Source organism: Manacus candei, unplaced genomic scaffold (assembly GCF_025592945.1).
Source record: "Manacus candei isolate 608988 ecotype Guabito, Panama unplaced genomic scaffold, ASM2559294v1 h1tg000002l, whole genome shotgun sequence".
Taxonomy (NCBI): domain Eukaryota; kingdom Metazoa; phylum Chordata; class Aves; order Passeriformes; family Pipridae; genus Manacus; species Manacus candei.
This window is the reverse complement of record NW_026138050.1, coordinates 22974-35448: the sequence shown is the minus strand read 5'-3', so window position 1 is coordinate 35448 and position 12475 is coordinate 22974. Positions and strand designations below refer to the sequence as shown.

Sequence of the window (12475 nt, the reverse complement as noted above, 5' to 3'; positions counted from 1 at the left end):
AGCAGCGCCTGCCGGGGCTGCGGCGGGAGGCGCGCTGAGGGAACGGGGAGCGGGGCCGCGCGGAGGGGCGGGGTCGGGCTGAGCGGGCGGGGGGGGGCCGCAGGGCCAGGCGGGCTGGGATTGGGCGGAGGCGCTCGAGTGCTGATTGGGCAGCGTTGCTGGCCCGCGGTATAGAAGGGTGGGCGGGGCAGGTGCGGGCGGTTGTGTGTGAGGTCTGAGGGTGGGGCCCAGCTGCTGCCCGGGCTGCGGAGGTGAGAGCGCCTTGTCCGCTGGGTTTATGGACCGGGGGAGCTGGGGGGCGTTTAGGTGCGCGTTGTGCTGGGCAGCGGGGGCCGGGTAAGCCCGTTACCTGCCGGGTAACCCCGGGGAGAGCCGTGGCATGGCTGTGGGGCCTGTGCTCTCTGGGTGTCTCAGGTTTTGCTTTGAAATTCCAAACCCTTTCCCCGTGCAGGGTTATGAGGCAAAGACTGCTTTAACTTGGTTTTTTTGTGCTGCGTTAATGCTTTTTGCTCGTTCTGTGTCCATTTGCAGCCTCGCTCGTGGTTTCCCCTGGTGCGGAGGCTAGTTGTGCTTCCTACTGGGAGAGAGAACGGCCTTGGGAAGCTGCTCCATGACCCACAGCTGTGCCGAGCCCGGGAGTCTGTCCAGGTAAGAGCAGGGCTTATACTCCCAGTGAGGAGCTGGGGTTTGCTGTTGGAAGATAGAATGTGCCTATGCCTTTAAATGCAAGGGCAGGCAGAAGCTGGGAGGGACCCTGAGCAGGTTTGGTGGAGGTTTTGGCCTCCAAACCTGGAGGTTTGGAGGCCGCCATCTTAAGTGTGGCCTCGGCTAAGTTCCGGTCCTGGTGGCGCCATCTTGAGTGTGGCCTCGGGGCGGACTTCTGGGCCACGGCCGCCATCTTTGGTGTGGTCTCGGCACAGTTTTAAAAGACTTTGACTGTGGGGGAAGCGTCCAGGAAAAATGATTCCTTTTTTGCAGGGAGGCAGTTTGCAAGGACAGGTGGGTTGCTGTGCTCTCTAGCAAAAATACTCCCCTTGGGATGTCCAGGGTGAGGAAATGTTGGCCATGTGTGGGCTGGAGAAAAGGTGTGTGGGTGCCTGAGTGTGACACCCGTGGGTGTGCAGGAAGGGGGTTCTGGTGCCATTGGAGCTGCCAGGGAGCCAAAAAGGGCACAGTTGTCTGAAAAAGGCCAAATGTTTTAGCCTCTGTTGACACCTGTACCAAAGGAGATGCAAATTTTCCCTTTCTCATCTGCAGACTTCACAAAGCTCCCCAGGAAAGGAAGCTTTAGATTCCTCCCCAGCTTTATGCTAAAGGTTTTCTTCCTCCTGTCTCAGCACCCTTTCTGCTGTTGGGAGAGCACAAGGTGGATGGAGAGGATCCCCAGGCATCTGCAGGCACAAGGGACTCATATAACTGCGATTTTCCTATGCCCCTTGTGAAAGGGACTTTCAGGATACTCTTGGGAATGTGCCAGCTCTCCTGCTGAAGCTTTTCTATGGAATATTTGAACACAAAGAGTAAAACTAAAATCAGGTCTGTTCTGGAGTATGTTACACTTGTGCAAAGCTCCTTTCCTCTGTTTATTTTCTGTTCTGGAAAGAACAATCTGGGGTTCCTGGGCACTTCCTATTGAGTGATTCCATGAAAATAATTTTGTACTGAAAGGGGAAAGGAGCTGTCTGTGGAAGGTCAGATGTGCATGATAAAAGCTTTATGCTTTTCAGACAGTAAAGTCTTAAAATATATAGCAGAGCTATATATGGCAATGAAGAGGATTACACTCAAATGCAAGGTTTTTAAATTTAATAATTTTGTGTGCTGTGTCGGTAAGGTACTTTTGTAATTTGTTATCTTGTTTTCTTTTCCTTAGGAGCCTTGCGTCTTTTGAAATCTCCTGATCATTTCAACTGCAGCTTGGTATTTTTTCACAAGTGTTATCCCATCCTGAGGTGAAGCTGCTCTGTGTTGAGGATGGCTACAGACACCTAGGTTTGCAAGTAGTCAGTGGGGGGTTACAGCCCAGAGATGGAGCAAGGGCTTGGGTGTCAGCTTAGGAATTGCCAGGGGTGTTTTGAAGGTAGTATGGGTGGAAAGCAGTGTCCAGGAGCCCCCTAAATGCCTGTGAAGGCATCCACTGACTTTTCAGATGTGCCACTTAAGTTTTCCTCTCGTTCACCCAGATATTCTGCGCGATTACAGCTGCAGTCTTTGGCTGCAGGCAGTGACCCTGGGTGGTTTGCCTGAAGAGAAGGGAGACTCTTTCAGCTCTCCCCATCTGTCTGGGTGACTTTGGTTAGGGTTTCTTTACCGTCTCAGGGGAACAGGATGTAAAGCAGAGTTGAACAGAACAGAGGCCAGAGGAGCAGAGCAAGAAGGTGGGTCATCACCTGACATCAGCACAAAGATGTGGCTTTTGGCTCCACGTTTACTCGCTGTGTTAAGGATTTTGTTGTTTGGGTTTGTTTTTTCTTTGTTTTCAGATCCAGAGCCCTGGCCCCAGGAGGCTCTAGGCACCGGAGGGGAGGTGATCTGGGTGAGTCCGGGTGAGCAAGGTGAGCATTGACTCCAGGACAGAAGTAAATGGTCTTTTACAGGTGTTGTGGTGAATCTGTGCACATGCTTTGTTTGTTGTGTTTTCCAGGGGTTCTGCCACCTTCTAACAGACAGTCCAGTGCTTCAGGGCCCCTGCTGGTAAGAGGTCACTGTGGAGGAGAGGTAGGTAGGAGCTACCCCAGGAAAGCCATCCTTTCAGGCAGTATCTCAGTGTGTACATTTGCCTTTGGCTTTTTTACTTAGCAGAGAATGTGTGCAGCCTCAGAGGGCCGCAGCCACCTGTCAGTTAGGTTTGATGGTCTTCAGCTGTCCTTGTGAGCAATCTCCTAATACTACGAGGGTCATCAATTAAGGCTGGACCTTTTCCAGTTACAGGTGCCATCCAGCCTGTGTTTGGCAATGGAGGAGCATTGAGGTTGAATCAGGGAGGTAGTGAGGAGGTGCTGGGGTCTCCCTTACTTTCAAACACACCACGTGACTTATTTTCTCACTCCCCTAGGTACGGCACACGGTGACGGCAGCAGCCTCCGACTGGGGTCGGAGCCAGTGGCCCGAGAACCTCTCAGCTCAGGGGATGGTGAGTAGCCAATTGCAGGGTTATCTCCCACGTGCTGCTGAACTCTTGTCTCAATTCCAGTTTTCTTTCTCGTAGCTGACTGAGTCAGGGATCACAGGACCCTCTGAGCCAGCCAGGTGTCCTTCCTTTACATGGAAGATGGATTCACATCCCCAGCTGTGGGAAAGATAAGTGGAGGACTAGCACCTGGAGAGGGGATGAGAACTGGGTCCAGTTTTATGGTTAGGAGGGAGGGATTTTCAAATGAGCACAGGGGAAAGGGTCTGCCCTAAGAGGCCCTTGGCACACATAGGAGGAGCAGTTTACTTTTCATCACTGGAGTAGAATGTGCAGGGCAGAGGTGTTCAGGTCTGTGTCGTGTCCTTTGTTCAGTCTGTGTTTTGTGTCTTAAAATTCACAATCACGGTGTCCTTTCTCAGAGTTCTCTCTCCTCGTTGCACCAGAGCACTTGTCGGGAAATGTGTCCTTGGAGTTTGTGTTGGACCTGGAACTGCTCTACCCTGCAGTGCAGACTTGGGGGTAGGTGGAGTAGAAAGGAGACTTTCCAGTTAACCTGTGGATAGGCTTAGCCACTGAGGGCAGGACCTTAAAGTTAGGTCAGTATTTGTTTGTGCAGGCTGTGTTTGGACCCCAGATGGCTTGTCTAAGGAGAAATTAGAATTGCACAGCAGTTAAGGTCCCTCCATCTATATGACTGACTTTGGTAACTCATTTCTATGCAGCGTCAGAGGGGCTGGATGTAAAGCAGAGATAAACAGAAGAGGCTGGAGGAGCAGAGTCAGAAGGTGGGTTCTCATGTGAGGTCAGAGCCAAGACATGACTTTTGGCCCTAGGTTTACTTGATCATTTGGATGGTTTGGTGGTTTAGTTTTGTTTTTTTTTTTTTTTTTTTTTTCAAGATGCAGAGCCACCGGCCCAGCAGACGATAGGCACTAGAGGGAAGGTGAGCCTGGTGAGGAAGGTGAGCAGGGACTGCAGGACAAAATTAGATGCTTTTTTGCAGGCGGTGTACTTGTGGTGAATCTGTGTACATACTTGTTTTTTTGTTTTCCAGGCAGTGCACTGACTTCTGACGTACAGTCCAACGTGATGGGGACCCTGCCTGTAAGAGGTCACGGGCAAGGGGTGTCAGACAGAAACTGCCATGGGGGCAGCAAACTCTTGGGCAGTATCTCAGTACTCACATTTGCCTCTGGGGGTTTTTTTGCAGGAGATGTAGACAGCCTGACAGGGCCGAAGCCAACTCACAATGAGGAGATGGACACGGTTTGGTCCCCTGGAGCTGTCCTTGTAGGTAATCTCTGAGTATTAAAAGGATCAGCAATGAAGCACTGAGCTTTTCTGATTGCAGGTGCCATCTGGGTAACCTTTGGGAGCAGATGAGCATTGGAGGTGAGTCAGGGAGGCAGCAGGAGGAGCGGGGATCCACTGCAGCTTTAGAAATGCCCTCTAATTGTTTCTCTCTCTCGCTCAGGTATCCCAGAAGATGACAGCACATTGTCCAAGTCTGGTCAGAGCCAGTGACATGAGGACCTGCCTCGGTGCCAGTGAGTAGAGGAATCGTCGGGGCTGGGGCCATGTACCACACCACTCAGATATGGTGTCTGCTTTTCTTTCTTAGAGTTGACTCCGAGTACTCTCCGGATGACAGGAACCTCTGAGCCAACCCAGGTGCCCCTCCTCTGCATCAAAGATGGATTCACATCCCCGGCTCTCGGAAAGATAAGTGCAGGGCAAAGACCCAGAGAGGGGCTGGGAGTCGGTGCAAGTATGTGCATCGCCTGGAGGGATTTTTGCAATTAGTATGGTGCAATGGGTGTCCTGTAGCAGGTTATTTAGAGACCTCAAAGGAAGGGCTTACTTTGTATCATTGGATTCCCATGTGCAGGGCAGAGCAGTTCCGGTCTGTGTCACGTCCTTTGTCTCCTCCATGTTTGTGTCCTTCGTCTCTTAATTGTGTCACATGGTGTGTGTCATCACAGGTATGGGGTGTCTCACTTGGGGTCAGCCTGGAACTGCTCTGCCCTGCTACGTGGATCAGTGGGTAGATGGAATATTGCTCAGGGTCCCACATCAACATGTCAGTTGCCTTAGTCAGTCGAGCCAATGGCTGTACTGTCCTGCTGGATGGAGCAGGTGTCCATAACTCGTGTGCAATCATTATAGCTGAGTGTTGTGGAGCTGATGGTACTTGGATAGCAGGGCCTTGAAGCTGGGTTGTCACTTGTATTCTTGTATGCTGCGGTCAGAGTTCTCACTCGCTCAGTGGAAATGAGTTCTTTGAAGTGGTTAAGGTCTCAGTGACCATGTGGGTGACCTGATTAACCCTTTGTTTGTTTGTTTTTTTTTTTCTTTTCAGATAAGTGGACACAGTGTACCCCAGACCGAGACGAGTTGAAGCAGCCTGGGAAGAAGGTTGTCTTGGGTGTTGGATGAAGGATGTCAGTTTGAGCCATAGGAGTCCTTTATCTTGTGCCTTTTTTTTCTTTATTTTCCAGATGGGGCCCAATCGGTCTCGAGGTGTAGCGGCTCAGCAGGGAGACGAGCGAGGTGAGAATTTTACTCCCCAGTCGAATTTGGAGTTAGTTTTAGGATGTCATCTATGTGGTCAATCTCTGCATATATGTTGTAACTGTTTAATTTTTTTTCTAGGCGATGCACAACCCTTTGCCCGTCTGCTGAAGGTGCCGAAGGTCCATCCGATCAGAGGTCAAGCTAAAGGAACCCGAGATAGCCAGTATGAGGCAGTACATCAGCACAAGCCTCCATGTCTGGGTTGTCTTGCAACGACCGTCTGTCCACTTCACAGTGTGTAGCAACGCTTCGGCGTGCAGTCTGATGGGGTTTAGAGGTTTTTGACTTTCCTTGTGAGCCATCCCTAAATGTTTGAGAGCTCAGTGTTTGAGCATTTGCCCATTTCATTTGCAGGGGCGATCTTGGGAGCAGCTGAAGAGAGAGGAGCCTTCTAGGTGATTTGGGGAGGCAGCAGGAGAGGAGTGGGGATCCACTGCAGCTTTAGAGATGCCTTCGAATTTTGTGTCTCACTCACTCAGGTATCCCGGAAGGTGACAGCCACAGTGTTGGACTCCGGTCAGGGCCTCGGTGATGGTGAGTAGGGGGATCACTGGGGTTCCAGCCCTGTGCCACACTACTCAGATATTGTGTATGGTTTTCTTTTTCACAGTTGACTTCGAGTACTCTCATGACAACAGGAACCTCTGAGCCAGCCCAGGTGCCCCTCCTGTGCATTGAAGATGGATTCACAGCCCTGGCTCTCGGAAAGACAAGTGCAGGGCAAAGACCCAGAGAGGGGTTGGGAGTCGGGGCAAGTATGTGCATCGCCTGGAGGGATTTTTGCAATTAGTATGGTGCAATGGGTGTCCTGTAGCAGGTTATTTAGAGACCTCAAAGGAAGGGCTTACTTTGTATCATTGGATTCCCATGTGCAGGGCAGAGCAGTTCCGGTCTGTGTCACGTCCTTTGTCTCCTCCATGTTTGTGTCCTTCGTCTCTTAATTGTGTCACATAGTGTGTGTCATCACAGGTATGGGGTGTCTCACTTGGGGTCAGCCTGGAACTGCTCTGCCCTGCTACGTGGATCAGTGGGTAGATAAAATATTGCTCAGGGTCCCACATCAACATGTCAGTTGCCTTAGTCAGTCGAACCAATGGCTGTACTGTCCTGCTGGATGGAGCAGGTGTCCATAACTCGTTTGCAATCATTATAGCTGAGTGTTGTGGAGCTGATGGTACTTGGATAGCAGGGCCTTGAAGCTGGGTTGTCATTTGTATTCTTGTATGCTGCAGTCAGAGTTCTCACTCGCTCAATGGAAATGAGTTCTTTGAAGTGGTTAAGGTCTCAGTGACCATGTGGGTGACCTGATTAACCCTTTGTTTGTTTGTTTTTTTTTTTCTTTTCAGATAAGTGGACACAGTGTACCCCAGACCGAGACGAGTTGAAGCAGCCTGGGAAGAAGGTTGTCTTGGGTGTTGGATGAAGGATGTCAGTTTGAGCCATAGGAGTCCTTTATCTTGTGCCTTTTTTTTCTTTATTTTCCAGATGGGGCCCAATCGGTCTCAAGGCGTAGCGGCTCAGCAGGGAGACGAGCGAGGTGAGAATTTTACTCCCCAGTCAAATTTGGAGTTAGTTTTAGGATGTCATCTATGTGGTCAATCTCTGCATATATGTCGTAACTGTTTAATTTTTTTTCTAGGTGATACACAACCCTTTACCCGTCTGCTGAAGGTGCCGGAGGTCCATCCTATAAGAGGTCAAGCTAAAGGAGCCCGAGATAGCCAGTATGAGGCAGTACATCAGCACAAGCCTCCATATCTGAGTTGTCTTGCAGCGACCGTCTGTCCACAGTGTGTAGCAATGCTTCGGCGTGCAGTCTGATGGGGTTTAGAGGTTTTTGACTTTCCTTGTGAGCCATCCCTAAATGTTTGAGAGCTCAGTGTTTGAGCATTTACTCATTTCATTTGCAGGGGCGATCTTGGGAGCAGCTGAAGAGAGAGGAGCCTTCTAGGTGATTTGGGGAGGCAGCAGGAGGAGCGGGAATCCACTGCAACTTTAGAGATGCCTTCGAATTTTGTGTCTCACTCACTCAGGTATCCTGGAAGGTGGCAGCATATTGTCCAAGTCTGGTCAGAGCCAGCGACACGAGGACCTGCCTCGGTGCCGGTGAGTAGAGGGATCATCGGGGCTGGGGCCATGTGCCACACTACTCAGATATAGTGTCTGGTTTTGTTTCTTGCAGTTGACTCCGAGTACTCTCCGGATGACAGGAACCTCTGAGCCAGCCCAGGTGCCCCTCCTCTGCATCAAAGATGGATTCACATCCCCGGTTCTCGAAAGATAAGTGCAGGGCAAGGACCCAGAGAGGGGCTGGGAGTCGGTGCAAGTATGTGCATCGCCTGGAGGGATTTTTGCAATTAGTATGGTGCAATGGGTGTCCTGTAGCAGGTTATTTAGAGACCTCAAAGGAAGGGCTTACTTTGTATCATTGGATTCCCATGTGCAGGGCAGAGCAGTTCCGGTCTGTGTCACGTCCTTTGTCTCCTCCATGTTTGTGTCCTTCGTCTCTTAATTGTGTCACATGGTGTGTGTCATCACAGGTATGGGGTGTCTCACTTGGGGTCAGCCTGGAACTGCTCTACCCTGCTACGTGGATCAGTGGGTAGATAGAATATTACTCAGTCTCACATCAACACGTCAGTTCCCTCAGACAGTCGAACCGATGGCTGTACGGTCCTGCCGGATGGAGCAGGTGTCCACAACTCATGTGCAATCATTATAGCTGAGTGTTCTGGAGCTGATGGTACTTGGATAGCAGGGCCTTGAAGCTGGGTTGTCATTTGTATTCTTGTATGCTGCGGTCAGAGTTCTCACTCGCTCAGTGGAAATGAGTTCTTTGAAGTGGTTAAGGTCTCAGTGACCATGTGGGTGACCTGAATAACCCTTTGTTTGTTTTTTTTTTTTTCTTTTCAGATAAGTGGACACAGTGTACCCTAGACCGAGACGAGTTGAAGCAGCCTGGGAAGAAGGTTGTCTTGGGTGTTGGATGAAGGATGTCAGTTTGAGCCATAGGAGTCCTTTATCTTGTGCCTTTTTTTTCTTTATTTTCCAGATGGAGCCCAATCGGTCTCGAGGTGTAGCGGCTCAGCAGGGAGACGAGCGAGGTGAGAATTTTACTCCCCAGTCGAATTTGGAGTTAAGTTTTTGGATGTCATCTATGTGGTCAATCTCTGCATATATGTTGTAACTGTTTAATTTTTTTTCTAGGCGATGCACAACCCTTTACCCGTCTGCTGAAGGTGCCGGAGGTCCATCCTATAAGAGGTCAAGCTAAAGGAGCCCGAGATAGCCAGTATGAGGCAGTACATCAGCACAAGCCTCCATGTCTGGTTTGTCTTGCAACGACCGTCTGTCCACTTCACAGTGTGCAGCAACGCTTCGGCGTGCAGTCTGATGGGGTTTAGAGGTTTTTGACTTTCCTTGTGAGCCATCCCTAATGTTTGAGAGCTCAGTGTTTGAGCATTTGCCCATTTCATTTGCAGGGGCGATCTTGGGAGCAGCTGAAGAGAGAGGAGCCTTCTAGGTGATTTGGGGAGGCAGCAGGAGGAGCGGGAATCCACTGCAGCTTTAGAGATGCCTTCGAATTTTGTGTCTCACTCACTCAGGTATCCTGGAAGGTGGCAGCATATTGTCCAAGTCTGGTCAGAGCCAGCGACACGAGGACCTGCCTCGGTGCCGGTGAGTAGAGGGATCATCGGGGCTGGGGCCATGTGCCACACTACTCAGATATGGTGTCTGGTTTTGTTTCTTGCAGTTGACTCCGAGTACTCTCCGGATGACAGGAACCTCTGAGCCAGCCCAGGTGCCCCTCCTCTGCATCAAAGATGGATTCACATCCCCGGTTCTCGAAAGATAAGTGCAGGGCAAAGACCCAGAGAGGGGCTGGGAGTCGGTGCAAGTATGTGCATCGCCTGGAGGGATTTTTGCAATTAGTGTGGTGCAATGGGTGTCCTGTAGCAGGTTATTTAGAGACCTCAAAGGAAGGGCTTACTTTGTATCATTGGATTCCCATGTGCAGGGCAGAGCAGTTCCGGTCTGTGTCACGTCCTTTGTCTCCTCCATGTTTGTGTCCTTCGTCTCTTAATTGTGTCACATGGTGTATGTCATCACAGGTATGGGGTGTCTCACTTGGGGTCAACCTGGAACTGCTCTGCCCTGCTATGTGGATCAGTGGGTAGATAGAATATTGCTCAGTCTCACATCAACATGTCAGTTCCCTTAGACAGTTGAGCCTACGGCTGTACAGTCTGTGAGCAGGATTGTCTTGCGATGCCCTGCTTGGGTGTATAGAGTCACAGCTAGGTAGAGTAGCAAACAGTGTCTATGGTATGGGCATTTGTCAGGGGTCTTTGGGCTTATAAAATGTATAGACTCAGTTTGGGGGTAAATCCAAGGTCACAGAAGGCACACTTCAGAGTCCCTTCCCTTTTGTCTTACAGCCACCCAAAGGAGACTCAGGTTCCTGGGGTGAAAGACGGCATCGGTTTTCCCGGAACTTCCGGCGACCGGGGAGAGATCGTCCGAGTGATCATCGATGGAAACTTCTGAGAGCCACCGGGAGTCCCTGCCCAATGACTTCTGGACTGCATCGTGTAGCATCATATATGTTTATTTAGTGTTGCAGGTTGCTTCTTAGGCGTAGTTATTGTATTTTACAACTAGAATAGGAAAAGTCCAGCCGCCGTTTATGTTGTCATTTGTATTGCCTTGTACCACTCTGTATCATACACTTGTATAGTTGTAGTCGTATCGGTCCGTATCTGAACGTCACGGCGTTGCGTTCCGTGTGTCAGGAATTGTATATCATTGCGCCTTTGTTTGTAGCAGTTTTTATGTCGTGTCACTTGTATTGCCATGTAATGTTCTGTCTGGTATACTTCTGTATTTGCAATTGTATTGCTCTGTATGTGAATGTCATAGTGTTGTATTGCTGTGCATCAGTTAGGAATTGTATAGCTTTGTACCTTACTTTGTTTTACTTTTGATATTCTGTCATTGATACTGTCTTGTAATGCTGTGAGGGGTGTGCTCGGGCATGAGCGGCATGCGTGTTTTGTCAGGCTTGGCAATTTGTTTCTTTTTGGAGGTTTTTTTTTTGAGGCTCCACGGGAACCACGTTCCCAAGGGAGCGTTTTGAGCGTGTGCCGATATTCAGGGTTGGCTTGCGGCTTTGGGGTATGGTGGAGGTGTGGCAATGCAGGGGATGGGTGTGTGTGATGTAGTATTCTAACCTTGTGTTTGTTTCTCTTTCAGGATTTTTTCCACCATTTTAGCTTTAGAATAAAAAAACCCCAACCGGGGTGGGTTTTTTTCCCCCCCCTGCTGGGGTTTTTTTTCCTAGGTCCCAGCCAGTCTGCAAGGCGATGTTCATCGCCAATGTTTGGGCACAGGCCGACCCGGGACCTGGGTTTTGTCAGGCAGGATGATTTTTTGATTTTTGAGGCTTCCCGGGAACCCCGTTCCCAAGGCAGCATTTTGAGCGTATGCCGATATTCAGGGCTGGCTTGCGGCTTAAGGGAGTGGTGGAGGGGTTGGATGTGTGTAATGTAGTATTCTAACCTTGTGTTTGTGTTGTTTCTCTTTCAGGTTGTTGTTAGATAATTTTAGCTTTAGAATAAAAAAACCCCAGCCGGGGGATTTTTTCCCCCCCCCCCCCCCCCCTGGGGTTTTTTTCCCAGGTCCCAGCTGGTCTGCGAGGCAATGTTCATCACCAAGGTTTGGGCACAGGCCGACCCGGGACCTGGTTTCAGGCAGGCCAACTTTTTCATTTTTGAGGCTTCCCAGGAACCAGCATGTTCCCAAGGCAGCATTTTGAGTGTGCACCGATATTCAGGGTTGGCTTGCGGCTCAAGGGAGGGGTGAGGGTGTGGTGATGGAGGGGTTGGGTGCGTGTAATGTAGTACTCTAACCTTGTGTTTGTTTCTCTTTCAGGATTTTTTCCACCATTTTAACTTTAGAATAAAAAAGCCCAAGCTGGGGAATTTTTTTTTTTCCTCCCAGCTGGGGTTTTTTTTCCTAGGTCCCGGTCGGTCTGCGAGGCAATGTTCATTGCCAATGTTTGGGCACAGGCCGACTTGGGACCTGGGTTTTGTCAGGCAGGATGATATTTTCATTTTTGAGGCTTCCCGGGAACCCCGTTCCCGAGGCAGCATTTTGAGCGTACGCCGATATTCAGGGCTGACTTGCAGCTTAAGGGAGGGGTGGAGGTGTGGGGATGGAGGGGCTGGGTCCCTGTAATGTAGTATTCTAACCCGCTGTTTGTGCTGTTTCTCTTTCAGGATTTTTTACACCATTTTAGCTTTAGAATAAAAAAAAACCCCAACTGGGGGATTTTTTTTTTTTTTTGCCCCCCGGCTGGGGTATTTTTTCCTAGGTCCCTGCCGGTCTGCGAGGCGATGTTCATCGCCAAAGTTTGGGTGCAGGCCATCCCGGGACCCGGGTTTTGCCAGGCAGGATGATTTTTTGATTTTTGAGCCTTCCCAGGAACCACGTTCCTGAGGGAGTGCTGTAACTTGGATACTAACCTGTGTTGTAAACTGTATTGTAACTTGTATGCTGTCCTGTGTTGTAACTTGGATACTAACCTGTGTTGTAAACTGTATTGTAACTTGTATGCTGTCCTGTGTTGTAACTTGGATACTAACCTGTGTTGTAACTTCTGTACTAGCCTTGTGTATTTCACAAGGTCACAACAAGTCATTCAATAAAGTTGCAATAAAGGTTTGGGGACTTTTCCCCTCTTTGGGGGTTTTCCCCCTCTTTGGCTCC

At 49.9% G+C, this 12475-nt stretch overlaps 1 protein-coding gene and 1 long non-coding RNA gene across 2 annotated transcripts; both read left to right on the top strand.

Moving 5' to 3' along the window:
- Nucleotides 1-245: 245 nt before the first annotated feature.
- LOC127467156 (uncharacterized) lies at nucleotides 246-11184 on the top strand. The gene is made up of 20 exons (XM_051778826.1): nucleotides 246-648; nucleotides 1258-2378; nucleotides 2484-2536; nucleotides 2645-2694; nucleotides 2803-2870; nucleotides 3056-3133; nucleotides 3209-3652; nucleotides 3856-3918; nucleotides 4033-4094; nucleotides 4188-4244; nucleotides 4344-4427; nucleotides 5493-5548; nucleotides 5632-5653; nucleotides 7215-7244; nucleotides 7347-7501; nucleotides 7618-7658; nucleotides 7741-7813; nucleotides 7890-7987; nucleotides 8154-8247; nucleotides 10147-11184. The coding sequence occupies exons 10-20, from the start codon at nucleotides 4223-4225 to the stop codon at nucleotides 10321-10323; spliced, it is 852 nt and encodes a 283-aa protein (XP_051634786.1). The 5' UTR covers nucleotides 246-648; nucleotides 1258-2378; nucleotides 2484-2536; nucleotides 2645-2694; nucleotides 2803-2870; nucleotides 3056-3133; nucleotides 3209-3652; nucleotides 3856-3918; nucleotides 4033-4094; nucleotides 4188-4222; the 3' UTR covers nucleotides 10324-11184.
- Nucleotides 8620-9482, top strand: LOC127467202 (uncharacterized). The gene is made up of 6 exons (XR_007903019.1): nucleotides 8620-8676; nucleotides 8760-8811; nucleotides 8915-9070; nucleotides 9190-9230; nucleotides 9313-9385; nucleotides 9462-9482. It is a non-coding gene; the product is annotated as an uncharacterized LOC127467202 (long non-coding RNA).
- Nucleotides 11185-12475: the final 1291 nt, after the last annotated feature.

Coding starts and splice junctions, on each gene's coding strand:
- LOC127467156 (XM_051778826.1), top strand. CDS start 4,223: ATGGGGACCCTGCCTGTAAGAG. Junction 7,502..7,617: donor CGACCGTCTGTCCACAGTGT/GTAGCAATGCTT, acceptor TTTCATTTGCAG/GGGCGATCTTGGGAGCAGCT. Junction 7,988..8,153: donor ACATCCCCGGTTCTCGAAAG/ATAAGTGCAGGG, acceptor TCCCATGTGCAG/GGCAGAGCAGTTCCGGTCTG.